We start from the raw sequence: 26,161 nt of genomic DNA, 5'->3' as shown, positions 1-26,161 counted from the left end.
GCAAATATCTACCATTTTATACTCTACCTGATGTATCGTAGGAGACAGGTGGGGAGAAGAGGCCGCCGGGTAACTGAAAGGTCGCATGTTCAACAACTGCTGCAGGCTTTCATCCTGTCAGCGACAAAAATGCAGCCCAGTTTGAGGTCAAATGGGCCAATCCATTGAAACCATAATACCCTAAACCCCACAATCTTTTAAGAGGAAAGAAGTACTTTGTGAAAAGTGATCCAGCACCACTACTTATTTATTTATTTATTTTAAATATGCTGAAACTGTGAGTGTTGATTTCCCTCACTCACCACAAAATTTGCCAGACAACAGTTATAATTTGTAGAGGAAACTTTTCGGAAAACCGTTGAAGAACAGTCTGAGGTTTCTTTAAAAAACAGCTGCATTTTCAGTGATCTGTTGTAGTTTTTGCACATTTATTTAAGCTTGAAGTAAATGTAGTGGAGTGTTTTGTTTAAGCGACCACCCTTACTTGTACATTATAATTCATAGCTTGCAGTGAAAAAACAGAAATGCTACACATGAGTTTTTGTAACTAAACAATAAAGTCTTTATGATTCAAAAATCTTGTTTATACAATGCTCAGCATAACATATTTCCCCAGTAGGCCTTTGGGCCTGTAGGTTAGACCTTTATTTGGCCACAGAAAAGTCTGTTTGATTACTTCGTATGCTGCTAGCTTAATATACAAGAACCTTACTATAATGCATGAAATAAAACTTGTTCTACACAATCAGGAGTTGATCATGCTGAAAGTTCTTATCTATATCAGATATTTGGATGTCATCAGGTTGCTTACCAACCAGCTAGCAACGGGATAAAATGCTTTTATCATTTAGGTAAATACAGCACTTTTCTTACACCTTAACTTCTTGACAAAAAATGTCTCATTTATGTCCAAAACAGTTGAATTATACAAGAGATTATGATGTTTTTATGTTGCATAGCAGCCACCTGGAAACAGGCTAAAATTACCTTATTTTTAGCATATGAACAGGACCTAGCACCTCTATATTTTCCTAAATGTTATTAAATGTATCTCTCAATATTAGCTGTTTCTGGATAAATTGGTATTGGCAATTGTTATGTTATGGTCAATGAATGAAAATTTTAAAAGTGAAGAAGATGTAGGAGAAACACTGTTCAATCCTGAGTTGAGTGTTGACGTTGCAACCAGAGGGCAATCTGCAACTCTTCTGTTCATAATAACCTGCTGATCCAGGCTGAGTGGAGATGACTAATCCACAACTTGCTGTGACAATTAAAAAGATTATTTTTTTAAACTGCGTAAAATCTGTTTGTGTTTTCATGTACCTGCAAGAATAAAGGTATTTTTCAACATATCTGATTTTTATAACAACAATTTATTGGTCCTAAAAATCCTATTGCAGTCAAGTTACAGTAATTAATGACTTAAAACACTGGGGGCAGGTGCCGGGCCCATTCCTTATGTTTGCCACATCTTATTTACAGTCACGGAGGATGAGAGCTAAAAGCTTATAATGCAAATCCAAACTGAGTGACCCGTAGAATGGGAAACCAGCAAATTAAATTGACTCGAATTAAAACAAATGAAAGGCAGATGGAAGTTCAGGATTGCCGCATCACCTTTAGTGTGGATATTTCATGATATGGGAGTCTCTGAATCCAGCTATCCTTAAATAGCGTCTCAGTCTAGACCACTTGATGTGCCGGTACCCCAGAGATTGGTCCAGAACAGTCTTTTACTGTAATTAATGCATCCTGCAGATGTTGCTTTATGTGCTTGGGAGAGTTTCAGTCTAGACAGGCTGGCTGCTCAGACGGAGAGGCCCGGCTTTGATCCTTGATTAAAAACTGCGAGCTGTACATTCATCATGCTCTTGTTTCAGGCTCTCTCAAGGGTCCTCGCCTGCTTTACACTTAACACAACCTCCTTCCTCCTCTTCCTCCTCCACCACCTCTTCGGCCACCTCTTGCCAAGATTCCTCACTGTCGTGAAGGTCACTCTAACTTCTTATCACCACAAAACCACCAAAGGGTAACGGTGACCCGGGGACTCGGTTGGCCCTGGTTGAACGCTGCTCAGTTGTAATAATGCGAGCTTGTCATCCTGCCTTTATTGCTGCTGTCACTTTGCATCTTGTAAAACTCAAAAGCCATTTAGGCTGCACGGAGCTGCAGAAGCAGGACCATGACGTCTAAGTCGACCTAGTAACAGTCGTCTTTGTTTTAATTGGGTCTAATGGTCTTTTGTTATTTGTGTCTGGTTTTAGGTGGTTGTTTGTGAAAGCAGCACACGTCACCGCTTAAAGAATTAATTCTTACACATCTGGATTTTTCTGGATTGCATCTGGATTTTTATACCTCAGATGTGTTTGAGAGAGGTTTCTGGCACTAATGTGCATGATTGGATGATGATTTATATAAAAGGTGAATTAAAACCAATAGTAACAGGTGGTTAGTTTGTGATAATACTTATTACTCTGACCTAAACTTATTGCTCTTGTATTGAAGTTTGTGTCCAAGTGGCAGGCGGATCATATGTTGGCCTTGACACTTGACACACTAGCATTAACAATTTCTAGCCTATAGTCTGTGTCACTTTCTCTTGTATTTTGATTAGAGTGAAGATTTAATATTGGGTGAGCCCCTGGGATTTTCTTCTAGGATGGTCTGTACAGCACAGACAGTCATAATTCAGTCATATACCTGTATAACCATGCATGTGACAAATAAAGAATCTTGAATCTTCTAATCAGGTATTTCTAGGGATGGGTTCTGACATAAACGGTAGTAACCAGACCGAAAAGCAGCGCACATTTCGGTGCTTTATTTCGGTGCTTTTTTTCCTGAGCTGTGATACACTTTAGATTCTAGCCAATCATTTTACGTTTCCGAGGATAGTAGGCGGGTCCAGGTACGTACGTTCTTTTAGAGCAGAGCTACAGATTAAAAATGCCCAAGGAGGACCGGTCAAATGTATGGCTGTACTTCACAGCAAAAGATGCAAACTCAGCAGCCTGCAACAAGTGCTTTAAGCTGATGCTGTGATACTGTGCAAAGGAGGTAACACCTCAAATCCGATGAAACACCTGGCGACGCATAGCGTTTTTTTTAAAAGCCGAGAAATGCACCGTATTTGATAGCTTGCTGCGAGACCTCACACCGTGCACATCTACTGCGGGTGGGTTGCCAGTTATCGGACCCGGAGCAACATCCCCAAAAACCCGAAGAATAGAGTCCTGGCCCCTAGCCCTGCCAGTGTAGCAGAAATGATGACGGATGATGATGGCAGCAGCAGCCGTTCTTCTCTGCGTGAGTAGCGTAATGTTGTTCGTGTGTAATTTACGTTGAGTAGGCTAACCACGTTATTACATTAATGCATGTAAGGTGAACTAGCAAACATCATCATAGCTACATGCGGCTGTCTTCTTGTTTGATGGCAGATACTCCCTTCACCCTGGCCAAAAAGGCTAAAATGACCAAAGAAAAAGTGGAAAACAGTTAAACATGAGAGGTTTTTGGATAAAGTTTGTGTTTTTTCCATTGTTTAAGCACTGCTTCCAGCCAAGAGTGATACCATATATGCCCCATAGCTGCAGAAAAGGCTAACATTGTTATCTTTTTACAAAAAAACAGCTGAACATGCGAGGTTTTTGGACAAAGTTGGTGTTCTCCATTCTTTAAGCACCGGCACCGTTTCAAAAGTACCGGTTTGGCACCGGTATCGGATAAAACCTAAACGATACCCATCCCTAGGTATTTCCATGAAAATACTCCCAAAGCCTCCAGCAGCACAGACACAGTGAAGAGGTCCAGTTCAATTACTCAGATTAGCAGGGCTGATGCCGAGCAGCTCCAGCTGTCAATCAAAGGAGCCACACCCCTAAACTACAGTAGAGGCATAAAGGTGGGGAAACTGCCCATAGAGGAGGCTACAAATGTGTCTATTTCTGCTGTACAGTTAGCCATTTCCACATAGCAGACTATGGATTGACTCAACTTTGGAGCCTCGAGTGGCCACTAGAGGAACTGCAGTATTTCACACTTGGCTGTGGTTTCATTTCCGAATCTCTGAGGGGTTTTTTTTTTTGCGTACAGCTCCATGTAACTGTTGTTTCTGAGACACTATTACGCCACGCGTACAACAGACGGCAGCGCCTTGCCTTTCTCGCTCCCTCCTCATTCGTACAGTGACTTGATGTGGACAAGCAAGCTTTAAAAACGAGACAGGCGACGGCGCCGCTCTGCAGAAAACGGGAGGTCACTTGTGACCAGGAGGTCACAAGTTGACCTCCTGGTCAACTTGTGTTTTTCTGTATTATTATTATTATTATTATTATTATTATTATTATTATTATTATTATTATTATGTTCATCAGTTGTGTGAAATTGTGTTTTAAAGTATATTTTGGCAGTAGAAGACGACCTGTGTGCGCGAGAGAGACAAAGAAAGAGAGGACAGATGATCGCTCTCTAAATCTACACCTGTGACACAACAGACATGAAGGGTAAGGAGTGAGGAGAAGCAGGGGGAGAGAGTTCAAGACTGGTTGCTAAATACTGCTGCTTTTTTTCCCCACCTCAGCTACAAGGCCTTTCAGCTCTTGTAGCCGATTGAAGAGGGATTTGTTCAGTCTTGAAACTCTCACTTTTTCCCCTCCCCCTGACAGGAAAGGTTTTTTTTTCTTTCCTCAGCAGGGCTCTGCTTATCACTGACTCATCATGATTGGTATTGTAAACAAAACCATAAACCGCTGCAGATACATTATGGCTATTCTCTGCATCGCTTACTGCACCTGTAATATAATCTCAATCAGAAAATACACGAGTGTTGGGGGGTTTTATTTTGGCCACGCTGCCTTGTGACCGCTGTGTCGTTAGTTTGCTTGAAATAGCGGCGAGTCAGGGAGGTCGTTGGTCAGTGGCGGGGGGTCGGTGGGTGCGTGGGGAAGCAGGGGGGGTCAGTGACTCCAAACGTTTATTGGTCTGTCTTGTACAAATGCGAAGCTGGCGAGTGCAAACAGTGAACATAGCTAAGTGGCAGACATGTCTTGGAGGGCCATGTGAGGTGACTCAGAGCAAGGCGGTGCGGTAGTTATACGCACTAGCACCAGCCACTGCCTGTGATCCAGCGTGGGCTAACCGTGCCTAGTTCCCCTGCACGGCCTTTATATGAGCCGTACCCAAGCCGCCACAGCCCAGTTTGAAATGTGAGAGCCTTTTAATCACAACTGCAATCATCACACGAGCACAGAAGCATCTTCCGTGTGTCTACATTGAGTCATTTTGACCTTCTGATGAGTTTACTTACTGAAACGGATTCTCTCAAAGCTTCTGCTTTAAGCTCTTTTCTACTAATGATGAGATAGAAGACAAGTTGAGGATAAGAAATAATACTTAAGAAGTCCTTTTCAAATCCTGTGCCTTTGTTATGTTGAGTTTCTTTTCAAAATGCAAATGTTTTCAGGGCAAAAACCAAAAAAAAAAAAAAAACCTGGTTGGAAAAAAAAATACTTTTTAACAGCATAATCTATTTGATTTTATTTCAGACTACAAAATGTATTGTATTTTATTGGATTAAGATGTATAAAAGTTTAAAAGGGCACCGGGTCACAGTTGGGCTGGAGCTTATCACAGGGTTAGACAACCAGACAAACATTCACATCACATAGATCACTAATTAACCTAACATCCATGTTCTTGGACTGTGGGAGGAAGCTGGGGTAGCTGGAGGAGATGTATAGAAAGACCTCAACTAGCTGACGGATTCAACCCCACGACCTTCTTGCTGTGAGCCGACAGCTGTAACAACCGTGTGCCCAAAAGGCAGCCATGATGGCTCTCATTGAGGAGTATATCAAGCGGGGCGGCCACTTAACAGTGAACCCTATGGAGAAAATGGAAAGAGAGGACAGTTTATATTCTTATTTATTAAAATAAAAAAAATCTTTAAGAATTAAGAGTTTGAGTTATTGTAAGTGACCTCTGCAGTACATTTGCGGCCCATACTTGGAGACTCCCTGCTCTATATGTTACACAGAGGCCAGTTTAGCCAGTACTTTGTTTATGTATATATGTGTGTGTGTATATATATATATATATATATATATATATATACATAAACAATACATAAACATACATAAACAAAAATGTATTGTTTATGTATATATATATACATAAACAATACATAAACATACATAAACAAAAATGTATTGTTTATGTATATATGTATATACGTATATGTATATACGTATATACCTATATACGTATATGTGTGTATATGTATATATGGCTCTTCTGCCGCCTGCCTCTCCCCCCTCCTCTAGTCTTCGCTCATTGATTGCTTGTTTTATAGAAATGAATTGAAACGCCCGTGCTTGCAGGCTTGCCGATATTGCAGCATCACTGCAAACTCAATAAGCAGTTCAGCTTTAAGCCCAAGTGCCACTTAACATACCCTTCAAATAAATCCAAACATTTCAAGCACACAGAGGGTGGGGGATCGGAGGGGAGCAGCAGGCTGGTGGGGTGAGGTGGGGACTTTGGCAGATCCTTCTGCAGAGAGATAACAAGGCACTTTTAAATTGCTCGTCCTGTAAAGAATGTACGGCACGCAGAGGCCGACCGCACGAGACACTGGGGCTGCCTCGCTGGTATTCGCTCCTACAGCCTGCCACCACTCAAGGCTAAGGAGACCCAGGTGCTCCCCTGACCTGTCCGACGGCAGACTCCATCAGCGCCAATTGAGGCGGAGACTGCCGGGCTCGGGCATACCAGCGAGGATTAAAGGGATTGGATTCAGTTGCTGAGTGCGGTGGTTTTTAATGCCCTCTCCCTCCTCCCCAACCGTGGAAAGAGTGCGGTCTTTGTGACCGGCTCGCCCGAGCCAACCCAACCACCCCTGCCGTGTCACGACACCATCTGATTGAGCATTAACACAGGTCTCCAGCGAGATCTCTGTAAAATTACTGTCTACTGTAAAATAAATAAGTAAAGAGCGGTTTTATGCACAGACCAGACATTCACCTCCCTATTTATTCAACCACTGCCGCTCCTGCTGGAAATTAAATGAATGCAATTATATAACTTTCCTTCCCAGCTTCTCTAATTTGACATAATTTCACATGCAAAGAACAAAGCTCGTCATCTTTCCTGTCATTTCTGCGATTGTCACCTATTTGAGGTTAAAAATCAGCACAGAAAATCTGATGAAGCAGCTCCATTAGCAGTGGCTCCATCATACTTTGTACAGTGTTTGTTTTATTTATTTATTAAAAAAAAATAAAAAATCTGCTGCCAGGGCTCTGAAATTGTGCATAATATCCATACTGTGAGGTGGTAACCTCACCGTGGGACGATGGTCTCCCATGCCGCCCCTGCTGCCTAATGCCTGTGATAGTGGAGCGGCTATAAATGGTGGAAAAAATCTTTATCCGAGCCGACCAGGAGCTGCCCCGGAGGCAGGCGGTGGGATGCATTTCTAACTGGCAGTGCCCACGTTTTTGGAGTCAGGGAGAAAGATGGGATGGTGGATATGGAGAAGTAGCACTACGTTTAGTTTGTTCAGGTACTTGTTTGTTTGTTTGTTTTTTTGGTTTTTTTTATTTTGCTCAGCAGATAAGGTCTCAGACTCAGGATTTTTGATGGCTCTACTTCCACCCCAAGACCAGGGTTCAGCAACCTTTACTATCAAATCAAAAGAGCCATGAACTACTTGTTAAGTACAGCTGAGCCTACAAGGATTATGAAGAGGTGCAAATAATTTAAGTCTTTACTACATGCGACTACTCTGCAGTGGGCTGTTTATGATTATTAGGGACTTTGCATTTCCATTACTGTAATTTTAAGTTGTTTTAGTTACATTTTTGAAATGATATAATGATGATATAATAAAAATAATAACATTTGTTCAGGCAGAAAAAAGGAGGAAAGCACAACATTTGGTCAAACTAACTGAGACTCTGTCAAACTCAGACTTGATATTTTCACTTTTAACTGCTACAGTTGCTTTGCATGAAGTTAAAAAAATGATCCTTCTTTATCTCTGTGCAACTCCTGAGTAGGGATGGGTATCGTTTAGGTTTTATCCGATACCGGTGCCAAACCGGTACTTTTGAAACGGTGCCGGTGCTTAAACGGTGCTCAAACCGGTGCTTAAAGAATGGAGAATACCAACTTTGTCCAAAAACCTCTCATGTTCAGCTGTTTTTTTGTAAAAAGATAACAATGTTAGCCTTTTCTGCAGCTATGGGGCATATATGGTATCACTCTTGGCTGGAAGCAGTGCTTAATCAATGGAAAAAACACAAACTTTATCCAAAAACCTCTCATGTTTAACTGTTTTCCACTTTTTCTTTGGTCATTTTAGCCTTTTTGGCCAGGGTGAAGGGAGTATCTGCCATCAAACAAGAAGACAGCCGCATGTAGCTATGATGATGTTTGCTAGTTCACCTTATATGCATTAATGTAATAACGTGGTTAGCCTACTCAACGTAAATTACACACGGACAACATTACGCTACTCACGCAGAGAAGAACAGCTGCTGCTGCCATCATCATCCGTCATCATTTCTGCTACACTGGCAGGGCTAGGGGCCAGGACTCTATTCTTCGGGTTTTTGGGGATGTTGCTCCGGGTCCGATAACTGGCAACCCACCCGCAGTAGATGTGCACGGTGTGAGGTCTCGCAGCAAGCTATCAAATACGGCGCATTTCTCGGCTTTTAAAAAAAACGCTATGCGTCGCCAGGTGTTTCATCGGATTTGAGGTGTTACCTCCTATCACAGTATCACCTTAAAGCACTTGTTGCAGGCTGCTGAGTTTGCATATTTTGCTGTGAAGTACAGCCAGACTGACCGCTTCGCCTTGGGCATTTTTAATCTGTAGCTCTGCTCTAAAAGAACGTACGTACCTGGACCCGCCTACTATCCTCGGAAACGTAAAATGATTGGCTAGAATCTAAAGTGTATCACATCTCAGGAAAAAAAAGCACCGAAATAAAGCACCGAAATGTGCGCTGCTTTTCGGTCTGGTTACTACTGTTTATGTCAGAACCGGTGCCATCATGGCACCGGATACCGGTACCCATCCCTACTCCTGAGTATAGCTCCTGCAACCCCTTGAAAGCAGTCTTTCCTCTTATTGGCTGCTCGTCGTGAAAAGGTTTGAAAGGCAAGCAGGCGGGGCTTCATGGTCCCCCTCCCTGACCTCAGAGATCCGAGGGTAGAAAAAAAACTGTCTGAAACTTTGCTTGTTATTGTTGTTCTGTCCTCCATAGCCACTCATAGTGGTGCTTAACTGAGTTAGCACAGGTTTTATTTTTGTTTCATTTTGACTTTTTTTTTAAAAAAAAAAATTCAGTTTAGTTTTTATTAGTTTCAGTGTTACTTTTACTCTTTTTGATTATTATCTTAGTTTGGGTTAACTACAATGACCTTGGCACTTGAAAAAGTTGAAATTAGGAAACAATGCAATGAGTTTTAATTTTTTCTCAGTGAGTTGTGATGTTTTTTTAAGGCTGTTGCAGTATCTCTCTCTCTCTCTCTTTAATCTGAGCTCCTGGACTGATTACGTCACCTAAATGATGCCACCAACACCGACACAATGGTACGCTCGTGCCTTCAAGTCCAGTCTCGCCCATCGAGTGGGCCACGTTCCAAAAACCGAGATATGGCGTTGTAACAGGAGATTGGAAAATAAGGGTCTTTTAATATAAAGTAGGTCGAATAGTCTGTGAAAAGTTCCCACTAGAGTCACCTGGATTTTTTTTAAACAATAACCTTAGTATATTTAATGAAATCATGCAAAATTTTACCTTCAAATAATGACTAGAGGTCCTGGAAGTACATGGGGCTGGTGAGTAGAAATTTTGTGCATGTGCATTTTTGAGCCATCATAAATTCATTAGTACAGAGGGTTCTTTCAGGGCTGGTACACACTTTTAAAAACACATTCAAGCTGTTTAACAACTGCAACTGAATCAGTTTTACACCCTCTCCATGTGCCACAATCTGACAGCAAATCGTCTCAGCATCATAGCTTTACACTCACTCATTTTCCATGTGGACTTTTTTGTTTTTCCTCTATTAACGTAGTCATAACAGATACCTATTTGATAAAGTACCATCAGAGGAAGAGCTGCAGCTCGAAACAAGACCTGACGGCTTATAAAACCTTTTCTGCCTGAACCCAACGCGACCCCAAAGTCATGTCAATTCTGTTTATTTCTCTGTGTGCATGTCTAAACTGGACTGGCACTCGTTGTGCTCCCTGCTTATTTCACTGCTCTGCTGCACAACTTTGGAACTGCCTCTGCTCCACGTGCATGGCTTTTCGCGGCAGAGTGTTCAACACCGCTCACGATTAGAAGTTTTTCTCCGACATGTAAAAGCTGCATTTAGTCATGTCTTGAGTCAGTTATCTTGGGAGGGAGAGGAGTGTCAGGTTGCATCAGGAGCAAAAAAAGAGCATTGCCGGGAAGCCAAGAGGCCAGCTCTGCAGACGGCGTTTTGACCTGTGGTCTCAGCCCAAACGTCTTTATTCAAAGCCCATCGCTCATGCTGAGTTTCTTTTTTCTTTTCTTTTTTTTACATTGCGGGTCGGGCTGATTCCCACACAAACCAGCGCCCCAAACGCCCATACATCACCTCCAATCTATTTCATCTGGGCCGCGGACACAGATGATAAGTTGATCCTTAGAACAAATTCCATCATAACGAACAATCCCCGCTGCTGGCAGGCACACAAAAAAAGCCTTGATGAATGAGTTGTTTACCTACTTCAGTGCACGCAGTGCTGAGCGCAGGCCCGGCCCGCCAAAATGCCACTTCATTATGAGGCTGCAGAGCAAGAGTGCAGCACAGCCTGCCCCTGTGACCAGGGCCTCGCACACAGGAAATTGGATATTAGTTCCTGTATTCCTCAACAACAGTCGTCAGGCAGAAAACGCTTGGATGGGCTGTTCTCAAGTCTGAAATGTCACATTTAAACGCCGTTATTGTCCACTGATGACAAGCTCAGGTCCCGGGTTTCTTTGTTTTTTTTGTTGTTTTTTTGCCATGTTTCTGCCCTCCACGACCCAGAGATTACGTGTCCTCCGCCACGATATAGGTTGAATCATTGTGGTGTTAACACAACTGGCAGCGGCAAGGAGCCAAATATACATTTATTTTTATGAAGCAGTAGGATGTTTTCCAAACTGTGAGGCTGAAATGTGGCCCGTTTGGCAGATGTTGTTGTTGTTGTTGTTTTTCCCTTGCCTTTTTTCTTTAAACTGTAAGTGTTGCTCTTCAAACTCAGAGGGACAAAAAGGCCTCCTGCCACGCAAGCTCAAGGACTTTAAATTAATCAAACACTTCATGGGTTTCACCAGCCAGCAGAGAGAACAAAAAACCTCCGGGCGTTGGCTGGCTTCCTGCCAGAGTGGCTCAGTCGAAATTTCTCTAACATTTGGCAGGTGGTTGGTGGTCATTTCCCACCCAGCATGCACCTCGCTGGCCTGGCGACCGATCGCACCAGAACCATCTCGCTTTGCTAATAAAGAGACGTGCTAGTTCTCGGGATCCTATGTATCCCTCTCTGGACATCTGGGGAGCCATTTGAGTAACAACGTGCAGTAAAAGGAGAGGAAATGCAAGGTTAAAACCTTTTTAACGTGTTTCACAACTGTTCCTGTAAAAAGTTAATGCTCCGGAGGTTATGTTCCGAGCAACAACAGCAGATCATTTTGAAGAATGCAGCCTTCTCATTGATTTCAATGAAAAAGAAAAAAATCAGTCATCCAGCAAAAATGTGGAGTCTGGCTCAACTTCTGCTGCTAAACAATAAGTCGGCATCCAGCAAAAATAGTTGATTGTTGATAAATCAGAAACTCGAAGGACTGAATTCCTGGAAAATGCAGACTGTTCAGTTGTGCTTGTCGTCTGGCCTGGGACATCTGTAATCTCTCTGGCAGAAAAGTTACAGTTACAGTCTCATAAAGTATATCCCAATGCATCTGTAGATTCTGTCAAACAATTAAATAAAGTTGCATATCGTGGGGACCATAAGGTTGTCTGATTAGGAACTAAACCCTGTAGATGGGTCTTGACTGAAGCCTAACTAAACAGTCAAAGTCATACAGGCGTAGAGACTGGTCAGCAACAAACTGCGTGTTCTGAGGAATTTTCTTTTTTATTTTCCAACTGTTTGGCCAGTGCTTGCGGGAAGTACAACTGTCAATATGTGGAATTGGTTGCAAAGGTGGTATACTGGAGAGTTGTTGGGACCTTTCATTCACATAATAGGCAACCAATGACATAAACAATGGCACACCCAAAATCTTCTTGCTGTTGCTTTGGTCACTAGGACCCTGCAACCTCCAGCAACCACCCATCAACCACTTGAGGAACATACATTTTTCTCTAATAAGAGGAGATTGCCAGGGGATCAGTGACCAGTGGCTTTTTGAAGTAAAGAAACAGTGAGTTATGCTTGTAAAATAAGATCAAATTAGAGTGTAATTACTGCTCAGCCGTACATGACGGTATCTCAATTTCTCACATTTGCATTGCTTCAGGCACAAAAGTGCATTTTATTGGATTCATTTAAATTCAGAACTAGATTGACTGAGTCATTAAAACTGGTCCATTTTACCATGTTTAACAGCCACCTGTGGAGCCTTTTCTTATAAATATGATTTACTTACACGTGGTTATACGTTTTCTCATTGCCTTCTGCATCTTCCTGCTGCAACTCTCAAACTCAATGTCTCTCATTTGTGTGCGCCTAAAGTGACCTTTTGGCCTCCTGACAAAAAAAGATTGAATTCTCAATGCGGACTACAGATGATCAGTAATCTCCTCAAGTCGCGGCGTCTCTGCCAAGTTTGGCATCTTTTCCATCCTCTTATTACGCTCTCTCTGTTTGCAGGGTTCTTTGCAGGAATATTTGCATCCTTAGTTTATTTCTCGCCAGTTTTATAGTTCTTTAATAACGGGGAGCTTAATTGCTGTGGGGAGGGATAACATTTTGGAATAACCACTAGCAGGCAGCTGTAGCGAGGGGTGAGGAGAATAGCCCCCAGTGAATTGAGAAGTAGGTCGAGGTGTTTAGACATTTTACTGAAATGTCCGCTGCTAAAGTAGGTCACGGTTAACCTTGATAAATCTCTCGTACGGATGGAAGCGCCCGAGTAAAATCCACTGTGGTTTGTGCTCACAAAAAGAGATGAGTGTGAAAGTAGGAAGGAAGTAGCGTTGTTTTTGTTTTCTTTTTTTTTTTGACGGGGATGACCAATTAAACGTCACAAAAAGTGTTCCAAGGATGAGCTGATGCATGGACTCCATATGAAGTGTAAATGGATGCTTTTCTTTTCCTGTTTAACCCGCGTGAGCTTACCTTCCAGCATAACCTCCCTGACAACCATTACTATCAATTAGCCAGGCGTGTTGATTAAGCCTAAATAGCACACCGCTGCTTTTAGCTGCTTAATTTTCCCTCCTCCGTTCATTACTTTGCTTTTACTCTTTTTGTTTCCTGTGTTTTGGTTCATTTATCTCGACACCCTGACACTTTCATTTACTTCGTAATGAATTAAATATACGTTACCAGCGTCATCGCAAAGAAAGCAGCCTTGCATTAAGAGCGTCTGTAGGCCGACCGACCTCATCACGGGTAAACAAAGTGAGCCGTGCCGCTTGTGTTTGACATTTCAACACATGAGATATCTTTGAGGACGGCATCTCTTTATTGCTAGCATGTGTGTTTGTGGGTGGAAGCCCTATTATTGTATGTCCTTGCACAATCGCTCGGTGACATTATCCACTTTAGTGAACTCTGAGCTGCAACTTAGTCAGAAGATTGATTTCTCTGCTTTATATCCTTCACATCCGCCATGCTACCCGGCAGCTCTCTTGGCCACCTTTGGCGCACAGCGCTATAGGCAGCCGGCCTGTACTGTCACCTCATTTCAGAGGAGTGATTGATTTGAGCTCTTAACGGCTGTATTTACAACTCGGCGCTGTATTTGCAGTTCACATAGCTCGCAGCTCTTTGAGGCACACTGTAATACCTGAATGAAGCTGTTGACGTGTTTCATGGGAGCTAACATCTTAAGAAATAATTCATTTAAATCAGATCCGCCATGACCCCTCAGAATCAGATGAGTTCCTTTTTTGTTTTTAGACTAATTACTGTAGTATATTTAATGAAGTCATGCAAATTTTGCCTCTATACTAAGAATATTTTCTGGGTTACAGGCCTTTGAAGTACATACAGTTGAGTTGAAATTTGGTCCCTGTTAAATTTGAGCATTTTGAGCCCTCGTAACTTCATAGACACACAAATCAACTTTAAACTCATTCCAAGTTTGAGCAGCAGTATCATAGGTTTAGTACTTTCTGCGCGAGTTTAATGTTGGTGATGTGGAAAAACAGAAGCACCCATTGGCACCACGGATGTGTGATCTGATCATTCACTCAAGAAAACCAAAAGTACATTTTTGGTTAAACTAAAAAATGTCACCATGTGGGATAGGTGGCTGCTCAAAATAAGCTGTACCATCTGAAAGGTCTCCATGTTTTGTTTTTGTTTTTTATGTTTTTTTTTTCATACCTACATTGACACCAGGCTCATCATCTGGCTGGAAACAAAAGGAAAAAGAAACACTGTAAGAAATCATGAGGTGAGGTGCTGATGTAGGTGCAGCACCCCAGTTTCAATACATAAGTTTTTAACACCTCTACATCATCATTGATATTTTTTTTAAACCCTAACCCTTTTATTTGCTTTTGTTTAAGAAAAACTGTCAGCAATAAGTTGCGTAAAAATACCAGATATAGCAAAAATATTACAAATGAAAACTCATATATGCAAATTGATATTTAATTTATTTTCTTTTTTTTAATTTGTCAAAGGTTAACTAAAACCTCAAAATTAAAAAAAAAAAATTCTGGCAATCATTTCGTGGTTCAGGCTTCACGGTGGCAAATTTCACCCCATTGTCCTTGGAAACTTGGAAAAGATTCACACTATGAAGGGAAAAGCTGGCATGACTACATATAACAAATCTCCCTTTTTAAAAAATAAATTAAATAACAAAATCAAAAATAATGCTTTAAAATATATGAACAAAGTGTAATATTGATCGTAATTAAATCACTCAGATGCTGCCAGTAAACTTTCAATAAAGCCCTGTCCACATATAAGGCTATTTAAAATTACATTCGGAGCTCGGTTGCTTGGGTTACACGAAGACCATCCCTATCAGTCAGCAGTATCCTTGGATCTCATTGGTATCCATTTAAGTTGCTCACCTCAAAAATGAGAGAAGTTAAACTCGGGATTCGCCTTTGTTGTGTCACTTGAAGACGCACAATATTGCCGTTTTTCTACCAATGCATTGTTAGCACAGTTCCAGTGTTATCCTCACTGGTTTAAGAACCACTTGCTGCATGGTGTTCCCAGTGGACACCTTATAGATGAAAGTGCTCCAGTGCTGATCCCAAGCCCAGGAACTTCCATAGCGAGTTAAAGTGTTCTATGACCACTTTTACCTTAGTTTTTGTGTTTATCCACTTGAACAGTCCCCGCTAACATGCTGTCGCTGATGGAAAACAACAAAGCCCTCTTGGTGGAGCTTAAGCTCTACCAAGAGTTTTTGTTCCGGCACGTCAACACAAATAGACTGCTGACACTTTGGCTTTAGATACCGAACCGAGTGTAGCGTAGCAGATGTTACACCCTTATTATGCACTCTAAGCCCTTAAGGTTCGATATTCAGATTGACAGTGTAAAGAATGGATGGAAAGAACCACAGGTTTGGTCAAAAAACAGTTGGTCTCACAGCTGGAGCAACATCATTACCATTTTAGCCATTTTCGAAAAAGATAAAGTCAAAACATGAGTTGTTTAAGCTTCTCTTTGCCATAAACAGCAAGATAGCGGGTAGATTGGTGTTTGGTCTCACAAATCAACCTTATCTCAAACTTGTGAGCCATATTTTTTTTTACTCTCTTCTGGGCTTTATTTATCCAACTGGAGTGCACAAGTATGCAGCAATGTTTGCTCTGTGCTGAACGCTTGTTTTATTAAGACTTCCTTGTAATGAAGTTGCTTATCAGGCCGCCTGCACTCACTGGAAACCATCCCATGCTTGATAGAAACTGCATTTTCCAAGCACCGCGACGTGACGTCCACGGGGGATCAGCGCTAGCACAGCTAATGCAGTCGCACCAGAAGTGGCTAATGAGCTAACCTTCCGCTTTACCTCGGCGTACCTCTCCATCATTAGCGCCTTCAGCTCCCACGAGAGGCCAGTGAGGCGAGTGGTGCATTCATCCCCATCTAGGAAGCAGAGAAATAATAGAAAGCAGGCGCCATACAGTGAACACTTAAACTGCTAAAGGGCTGATTGGAGTGGATAAGTGTAGCAAAACACCACCAGGGATTTTGCCACTCGTATTTAGATGCATGCGTAACATCATAGGTTATTCGAGGATAGGATCTTTCAGGGAAAGCATCAACTCGCCTTCCTTATCTGTCACTACCTTCAGGGAATCTGCAGTTGGAAAATTTGGTCTTCCCACCTTTATTTATTTATTTTTTTGGTTGGTTTTTGGTTCATCATTCTTCGCCGGTCAAAGAAAACAAATTTCCTTTCCTTTTTTTTTTTTTAATTTTCCCCTCAACCTCCAGATGTGGCTTGGAACCCAACTGCAACCAAACAACAACCTAAAGGCATGATGGGATGTCTGAAGGGAGTTTTGCTTTTGCTGTGTTTTATGCAAATGTATAATGGCTGTGACAGGAAAACCAGGCTTTTCAACAACTCTTTGTCACGTATAATCCCCACTGCAGATGTGAATGTTTTGCTGAAGGGTGTCTTGGCAGGAGTTTGTGTTTTCAGGGGGAAGAAAAAAAAAGTTGTTAATTTGGCCGGCTCAAGCATCGACATTTACCACTCTTGTTTACCTTAATTTGGCACGATCGCTGCAGTAGAGTAGTTTTTTTTTTTTTATTATCTTGAAAAGGAGTGAAATGCACACAGATACAAACCTAGAAAGTTTTAAATGTGTTTATTTGTGGGAGGAGTAGGAGGGTTGGGAGGGAAAATGAAGACCACATAAACCGCACGTCAGATGAGGTAATCTTCCCTGTGGCGTTATTTCTGCTATAATGCACGTTAGGGCAAATTCCCTTTTTCCCCCCTGTACAGTCACATATCCGTGACTTTATTCCACTGTATTTTTTTTCCTTTGCATCATTACACATTAGCATAGTGAATACTTATTTTTCCTGTGCTTGTGTTATTTTTTTTTTTGGGGGGGGGGTTAAGGCTGAAAGGCAGTACGCAGTGTACATCTTGGCATTTTCTCTGAAGTAGGCTAGATGTTCCGTTTTTTTGTCAAAGCAACCTTTGAGAACAAACTGAGGTCAGGATAAAGTAAAAGAGCTGCAGCAGTTCGCAGGAAACTAAATTCTGATGTTTGTGTTAATTGCTGTTGGAAGCAGCCACCAGACTCCATTGACAAAAACAGCAATTTTACTCCTAAAGACACATTTACAATAACGACTGTTTCTCTGGGTAAGCTGGGATAGTTTGGTTTCTTTGAAGTCGTTTTGTACAGAAACGCCTGTGGTTCATGGTTGAAAGTTAAAAAAAAAAGCCTAATTTGAAAGTGAACCCAACGCTAAATGAATAGCGGTGGACAGGCAACCATAGGCAAAATAAAAAAGGATATAGTTCTTTGTTATACTAACTGTCTGGTACTGGAGGAACGGCACTGGACAACAAAGTTGACTTCACATGCACTGTCCCAAGCCTTTTCTCCCAGTTGTGCAGCTTTTGCACCATCACGGCAAGGCCGAAGACATAACTGTACCATCATGTCATCGAATCAGAGACTCACAGATAGATGTTGCAATAATTTGAAAACATTGTTATTGTTGTTACAGTGGTCATCTACCAATCAGCAGACTTGTGTTTAGATTTCCATGTATGTCAAAGTATCCTTAAGCAAGATACTGACCCTCGAGTTGCCTGGGATGCATCTGTCAGAGTGTGAGTATGTGAATGTTAGGTTAAAATATAGGTTCTTGTATAAATGAGTGTGTGAATGGATGAATGAGGAGTGGAGTGGGGGCCATAAATGGAAACAATAGCCCACTCTACAGAATAAATGCCTTATGTAACACAACATCAAACTAACATCCTCTAAGTCATGGAAACGTATTGATGTATCTTAAAGTCATTTATTGTTGGACTGTGCACCTGGAGAATTGCTTTATATAATCCAACACCAACTTACACTGTATTGCCAAAAGTATTCACTTATCCAGCCACATCAGTAGCTCCCGGAAGCTCAGTGAATTGCAGCGTGGTACCGTGATAGGATGCCACATGTGAAAAAAGTCCAGTCATGAAATTTTCTCATTACTAGATGTTCCACAGGCCACTATTAGTGGTATAACAAAGCAACTCAGCCACAAAGTGGTAGGCCAATTAAAATCACAGAGCGGGGTCAGCAGGTGTTCTGGTCGCCAACTCGATCACTGCAGATCTCCAAATTCATGCGGCCTTCAGATTAGCTTAGAACCGGTGCGTAGAGAGTTTCGTGGAATGTGTTTCCATGGCCGAGCAGCTGCAGCCTTACATCACCAAGCACAGCGCAACGCATCGGATGCAGTGGTGTAAAGCATGCTGCCACTGGACTGTAGAGCAGTGGAGACACATTCTCTGGAGTGATCAATCACACTTCTCCATCCGACATTCCAATGGACGGGTTCAGGTTTGGTGGTTGCCAGGGGAACGGTACTAAACGATATTGACTGCTTTGTGAAAAGTGTAAAGTTTGCTGGAGGAGGGATTGTGGTGTGGGGTTGTTTTTCAGCAGTTCGGCTCGGCCTCTTAGTTTCAGTGAAAGCAACTCATGCACTAATGCTTCAGCATACCAAGACATTTTAGACAATTTCATGCTCCCAACTTTGTGGGAACAGTTTTGAGGATGGCCCCTTCCTGCTCCAACATGACTGCTCACCAGTGCACAAAGCAAGGTCCATAAAGACATGGATGAGCGAGTTTGGTGTCGAAGAACTTGACTGGCCTGCACAGAGTCCTGACCTCAACCAGGTAGAACACCTTTGAGATGAATTAGAGTGGAGACTGTGAGCCAGGACTTCTCACCCAACAATGTCTGACCTCACAAATGCGCTTCTGGAAGAACGGTCAAAGATTCTCAGAAGCACCCTCCTAAACCTTGTCTTTGTGGAAAGCCTTCCCAAAAGAATTGAATTGTACTTCTATGTAACTCATGGACATGCATTAAAATTGCTTGCCGTAAAAGTTGCTGGTAACATTAGCTACCATATAGAAAAATACAGTTGTTTAGTTTTTTTTGAGAACCAATTATTTCAGCTTTGCTCATTCAGCAGCCCCAACTATTTTTCTCCTCTCACTCCCTCTTTACTTGAGCCATTTCCTCTCAATCACGCAGACAGCACTTCACAGTTGCACCTGTTGCTGTGAAATAGTTTGGGGCTTCATGGGAAATGGATTTGACGAGAGAGAAAATGCTGTCGGTGCTGCTAAGAGGCAGCGTGACCTCGCCTGCCAGTAAAGTAGCCATTCTCCTCTCACTTCCATCTGCAGCTGTTAATGTCTTTGAAAAGAGACCCGCGACGCTTCTGGGGGACCCGGCTGGCATTAACTGGCTTTACTTAAGCAGCCATTTTATTGAAAAATACATGATATTTCTAAAGTTAACCTCCATTACGCAAGCTAAGCTCTAATTTCTGAAAGCTACTGTGACTGCAGACACGGTCAGGACTCTTCTCCTCTGCGACATGATTTCACTGGCAGAGGAGAGCGGATAATGATCCCATAAATTGGAACATTATTTTCTATTTGTCCGCTTTTTTCTTAAATTACAGTGTGCTTTTGAGACATTAAAAGCAGCAATAAACAAAAGGCAATTAGGTCAAGAGCGCAAATCCTACAAGGGTGGAACAATTTAACAAAAACAAAAAACAGACAATTAAGAGTGAATTAAACAGGTATAAAGAGATAAATAACAAATCCTGTTTGTTAAAAAATGTCCAGCTAACAGCCTCTACTTTAGTGGCTTTTCTCACTCTTCATCCGAAAGGCCACAAATCTCACTAATTGCACATTTAGCAGCAACAAAAAAGAAGCCATGTATTATTTGTATATCTGCTGAATGTTGACTCCAGAGTTGGATACCAGTGCCTCATTTTAATAGCTTTAATTGACTTATATAAACAGACTGAGGTAGCTCAGAGCCTTTTGACAGTGCACACCATTTCCATGTCTTTGAAATTGTATTTATCTGTTGTATTGTGGTCTGACAAAGATTTTCATCAATATGAATCCTATATATAAAAGCTTACAAGATTACCAATTGGTTGAGGCAACACTGATTGCCTCAAGGTGCTTTACATTTTAAGGTGGAGACCCTTCAATAACACAGAGAAAACCCCAACAATCAGATGACCCCCTTTGAACAAGCACCTGGCAACAGTGGGAATAAAAAAACTCCTTTTTAACAGGAAGAAACCATTAGCAAAACCAGGCTCAGGGAGGGGCAGCTATCTGCCACGACTGGCTGGGGTGAGGAGGGGGACAGGACAAAGACACACTGTGGAAGAGAGCTAAAGCTTAATAATTGCTAATGATTAAATGCAGAGTGGTGTATAAGCGCACACATACAACCTGATTAATAGACTTGCGAATGTTGTACCATGGAAACCTGGCTTTGTACAATCAGCGTCAAGTACTGTAGTACAAAGCAGCAGTATGGAGGCCTTGACACCCCTAATTTCTTTATATTTTGCTAGAAAAATACGAAATGGGTGCAAGCACATATGCAAAGATACAGGGAAATAGAGCATATAAGGCATATACACCTCTGCAAATATTTTTGCAATCAGTGGCTGTTGGGTAACTCGAGCAAAGATTTTTGTTTTTTTGCTACATCTCGACAGCAAATAGCAGCAAGCTGGCTGTGGAAGGTAGAATTCAACAGAAATGCGTAAAACGAAAAGGAGATTTAGCATAAAGGAGCTCAGAAACTCTTTCGGTTTCATTTCATGGCTTAAAAACTGAATAGATAAATTTAGAGGACTAAGAGTCAAAATTTCTTTATTTCACTTTATAGCAGCACAAACCAAATAATGTGGGAAGTAATCTTTGTTTCCTGTGTGTCTGGGCTGTTTAGCTTGCAGCGCCAGGAAGCAGGCAAACAGCGGCTGACTATCCTCAGACTTGTCAGCAGTCTAAACTGGACTAAGTCTCTGACAGGTGATGAGAGGCAGCGGCAGCAATGCTAAACTGACAAGCTGTCATGCAGTTATTTCCCTGGATATCAGTTTGCTGCCTGCAGGCTTCATCCGCAGGAAATCAGAGTCCCTTTTATTTTGGCGGGGAGAGAAGTCGATCGTCCCTGCTCTGCTTTTGTTTGTGGACAGGAACTTTTGTTTTTTTGTTCCTCCAGTAACTGCCTTTTTTATTTTTATTTTTTAAAGCTTTTATTTTTCATTGGTGTATTGATTCAGAGGCATTCTGGGAGTCCACATAGAAAAGTACCAGAGAAGTGAATTTTTATTATTGAGAAATGTTTTATGACTTCACTTCATTTTATATGTGGAGGCTGTAAAGAAATGTCCTTCCACCAGTTATTGATACACAGCTAAATTATCTTCTTTGTCGGTGACAAGGAAGGAGAGCAACTCTTACACCTCGCAGCCACAGCGGTTGTAAATTTCCTCATTCAAAAGTTTCTTTCATGAGTGTTTGAGACTTCACCTGACAACATGTTTGATAGAGTAATTTATCTTCCCCTGCAAGAGTCAACAATGCTCTCCTTCAAATTAAAAGGAAAGAAATTAAAGAATAACCTCTTTGTCCTCTGCAGGCGCCATCCTGGGACGCTCAGAGACGCAGGAGTGCGCCTACTACAACTCCAGCTGGGAGAAGGAGCGGACTAACCGCAGCGGCATCGAACCCTGCTATGGCGAGAAAGACAAGAGGCGGCACTGTTTCGCCACATGGAAAAATGTCTCCGGGACTGTGGAGATTGTCAAGCAGGGATGCTGGTTGGATGATGTCAACTGCTACGACAGGTAAGCAGGAAACATTTACGGGGGGGTAAAAAAGCATTTTAAAGATATGCTGAACAAATATGTGAGTTTTACTGCTTTGGTGTGGTCAGCTGTGTGTTAAACTGCCATTTATTGTGGCTGGACGTGGCTTTAGTTGAAAGGTTGAACATCAAACAACCAATCAGCCTTCAATCATCATCCAACCTGCCAATTATTCTCTCTCCCTATCCACCCACCAACCAATCGACAACACTACCTACCTAACTACCCAACCAGCTAGCCACCCAATCATTGACTCTATCAGTCAAACAAATTACCCTCCTACCAGGCAATCGACCAGACCCCCTACCCACCAACCCACTCTGCATACCAACCAATTATTCCAATAGTTACCTGCCCACTGCCACCCTGGCTTCCTACCTATCAACTAACCACCACATGTAATTACCACTACACCTGTCTATCCGCCCACTTACCTTCTTACATTGCTACCTATCTAGCTTTTCAACCATCACACCTGCCTACCCACTGAATCAACCTATCTATGACACTTGTGTATCCACCTGCCTCCCTCCTTTGTTTCCTTATTATTTTGGTTATTATTTTAATATTCATTGCTCTTAACTCCAGCTTCCGGTTTGCCTGCCTAATATCTGTCTAACATGAGAAATTAAAGAGGGGAAAAAAAAAAGCAAAATTTGGGGGTTGTTTTATCTGATAAAATTGAAGTAGATCACATGACTTTGGTTTAATATTGAGAAAAATAAACAACCATCTAACTTCCCATTTTGGTTTCAGATAACAGTCTGGCTGAAGTAACAGTCCTCTAGGTTTCCAGTGCAAAAAGGAAACAAAGAAAATTATTTTTGTTTATTTATTTATATTATAATTTTTCTTTGATTACCACATGCATAACATATTACTGGGAAAGCAGAGTGTGTCTTAGTAGGTACTGTGGACTAAATGACCTGCTATAGTCATAGTATAAGCACACAGCAAGAATCATTGATGGGCATGTAGGGTAAATTAGGATTATTTTGAACTGCGAATCATGCATAGCTACTCTAATAGGGTCCAAGAATAAAAATATGGATGTTAGCAGAATAGTCCCACTTTAAGATTTACATTGTTCAAACAGTGCAGTGGTTTCCTAATAACCTTCCCTCGCCTGTCTAAAATTTAAATAAAATACAGGACACTGTATAAAAAACACTGAGTATATACAATAATGTGGCTTTATAAATAGCAAGCAGAATAGCTCATGAAGTCCAGTTAAAGTAAATAAACTGTAGTTTGATTACATTTCTGTGTATTTACATTTGGGTTTTCGCATCCAGCAGACTCCCTTTAACCTTAAAAACATAAGAAATCTCAGCTGATGATTTTAAGGGAACTTTCTGCTGTCACTAGAAGGTTGCATGGTATAAAATAGTAGTTAAATTCCCATCAGTAAGTAACAGAATACGGGAAATATCAAACTTTAACCAGACATGCGTGCGCTCTAAGAGGGCGAGCTTTTAATGGTGGCAGGGGTTGTTGCTGAGAAGCTGCCCATTCATTTCTGCACTGCCTCTGAATCAGGACAAAAGCAGCAGCCTCAACTCTAAATACATTTAAAATCACCTTGAGCATAATTTGTGTCCCTGTGTGAGATTCCACATCCAAATGGCTGCATTTTAATTACCACGCGCGAGGGAGCCTGAACCACTGCGTGAATTATGCGTCCACATCCAGGACGGTAAACAGATGATGATGATAATAAGAGATTATTATAGTTTGTCCCAGAGTAAAGCATCACCCTGGCCGCGGATACCGGTTTGAGCCAGTTCTGTTTTCCTTTTTGATTCCCGAACGATAAAGTTGTTGTCGGATGTGTAGCCCGCACAGTTCGGGGTACCTCTGCTCAGACGGCGCCGCCTCACCTCCCTGGAGAGTCCAGAGCAAATCGAGGGCGGCTGCCACTTCCTTTGGCTTTTATCTGATGGCTGCGTGAGTGTGAGAAGAGAGAGCAAGCGCGATTGTCGGCGTCCATGTGTGCGTCTGTTCGCATGTGTAGGAGTTATTTTATAAATGTTTTGTTTCATGTCCTCTGTTGCAGCAGCGAGGGAATGGAAAGCGGTGTTTGTTTGTTGTGTGTGTTTTCTTTTTTTCTTTTTTTTTGCGTAACGTCTCCTGGAGTGAGTGCATGTTCAAAATAGCTCCCATGTCCTTTTGCAGTGCATGGAGAGGATTGAGTGTTTCTGATTTCCACCTCTATGTCCTCTGCAGTAACGAGTGTGTGGAGAGGAAGGAGAGTCCCGATGTTTTCTTCTGCTGCTGTGAAGGCAACATGTGCAACGAGAGGTTCCTGTACGCCCCTGAAGCGCCCCCGCAGAGCGACCCGCACCATTCGACCGCCTACAGTATGTACAGTCCAGCACGCTCACTGAAAATGACGACTTCTCAGCGGGCGCAAACGCTTTCTTTTAGTCAGAGCTGCAGTTTGTTTGCTAGGCTTGAGCTTAATGCTTTAATATATGTTTAATGAGTTCCTGGAAAGTTGTAAGTTCATGCTATATGCTATTAATCTTTTCTGAGTTACAGGCACTCGAACTGCACAAGGGTTGGTCCATATTTGGCACTGAGCATCAGCCAGAGCTCTTTTCAATGCTTGTTGCTTTTACTCACTTCACTGAACTTTAGAGGGGAGCATCCAGTTGCTGTGTTCAGTGCATTGTCCTCATCTGTCGGTGTACACTCAGATCTTGCTTTGACACTGAGATATTTTTTTTAGGTTTATGAAAAACGTATTCAGGGCTTGATCCCTGCAATAGGTCCAAACTATTATATACAACATGCGGACATCAATACTTCTCATTATTAGTAATGATGACTTAATATCCATTATCCATATTGCGGTTGAGATGCCTCTTTGGTTCATCAGTCAGGTGCTCTCCGGTAAGGCGCCACTTGACTTTGCTTTTTTGCTTTGAGTGTAGTGATGTGAACATCCTCTATTTTTGTAAAACAACATAAATAGGATGTTCAGTGTTTCTCATACTGTGGGGCCAGGAGGAAAATATGGAGTAAAATTAAGTAGAATGGTAGCAATTGGCTGGGTCTTTTTGGAGTGAAAAATCATATTAAGAGTTTTAACTGTCATTTCAATTAAATTCGACTTGGAACTTTTTTAAAAATGTCACTGAATGCGAGGCAGTCACACAGGCGTAGAGATCAGGCTGTGACTCCCTGGCAACCTCTGGTCACTGAGGTAAAATGTGTATTCCTCCGCCAGTTGCCGAGTGGTTGCTGGAGTTTGTTGGTAATCATTACCATGAAATCGATTGTTTTAGTGAATCATCCTCTTTGCAATCTTTTGCTTCCTTTGGCCAATAGCAGATCGCTATGATCGCCTATAGTTTGCATGAAAGATCGCCAGTTTGTCTCCAACTTCTTGCTGAGCAATAATGAAACTTCAAAATAAAAAAGTGCAATGGAAACAGAACACATAAAAGTGCCTTACTACTTACTGTTTCAAATGGTGCAACTTTTACTTTGAGGTCAGAAGATCCCAGCTTCACCACCACTCTGCAAGCAGTTGGCGAGTGTTTGCAGACAAGTCGCCGTCTTCTGTGCAAACAACAGGTGACCACCTGCTGCAATCGCAAGGTGGTTAGTGGAGCAGCACCAAGACCAAGTAAAATTGTGTCTGAAAGATGCTGCATAAATAAACTTGGAGAAAAAACAAGGGACCAAATGGCGACAAGCAGACTCCCGCAAACAACTCACCAACTTGTCAGGGAATCTCTAGCAAATGGTTGTTACTGAGGATCATTGACTGGTCTCATAGTCGAGCACAAACATACGAGTGTACTGAGTAATTTGTTATTTTTTAGCAACCTGTGGTGGTGGTCGCCAGCTGATCTCTACGCCTGAGTCAGTGGGGCATTGGAAACACTCAGGCCAACCAAAATGTGGTGATTTACCTTACAATAGCCCTGTTAGTGTGTTTCTCCATTCTTTATGTATAATATTTGACTATATTAGAAATGTCTTTTGCCCCAGAAGGAATTTTGGCTAGAGAATGAA

The 26,161-nt window shown here is 41.9% G+C and overlaps 1 protein-coding gene across 2 annotated transcripts in view; it reads left to right on the top strand.

The window, feature by feature from the left end:
• Positions 1-26,161, top strand: part of acvr2ab (activin A receptor type 2Ab) — a 76,246-nt gene that overhangs the window by 9,912 nt on the left and 40,173 nt on the right. For both annotated transcript variants that reach the window (XM_084922046.1, XM_084922045.1), the window contains exons 2-3: positions 21,907-22,114; positions 24,362-24,495. In XM_084922046.1, coding sequence (XP_084778172.1) covers positions 21,907-22,114; positions 24,362-24,495 — 342 coding nt within the window. The remainder of the gene's footprint in view (positions 1-21,906; positions 22,115-24,361; positions 24,496-26,161) is intronic.

This window comes from Perissodus microlepis, chromosome 23 (genome assembly GCF_051167445.1).
Source record: "Perissodus microlepis isolate ML-2025 ecotype Zambia chromosome 23, ASM5116744v1, whole genome shotgun sequence".
Classification (NCBI taxonomy): Eukaryota; Metazoa; Chordata; class Actinopteri; order Cichliformes; family Cichlidae; genus Perissodus; species Perissodus microlepis.
The sequence above is the reverse complement of the archived record's forward strand: the minus strand, read 5'-3'. Positions and strand labels throughout refer to the sequence as shown.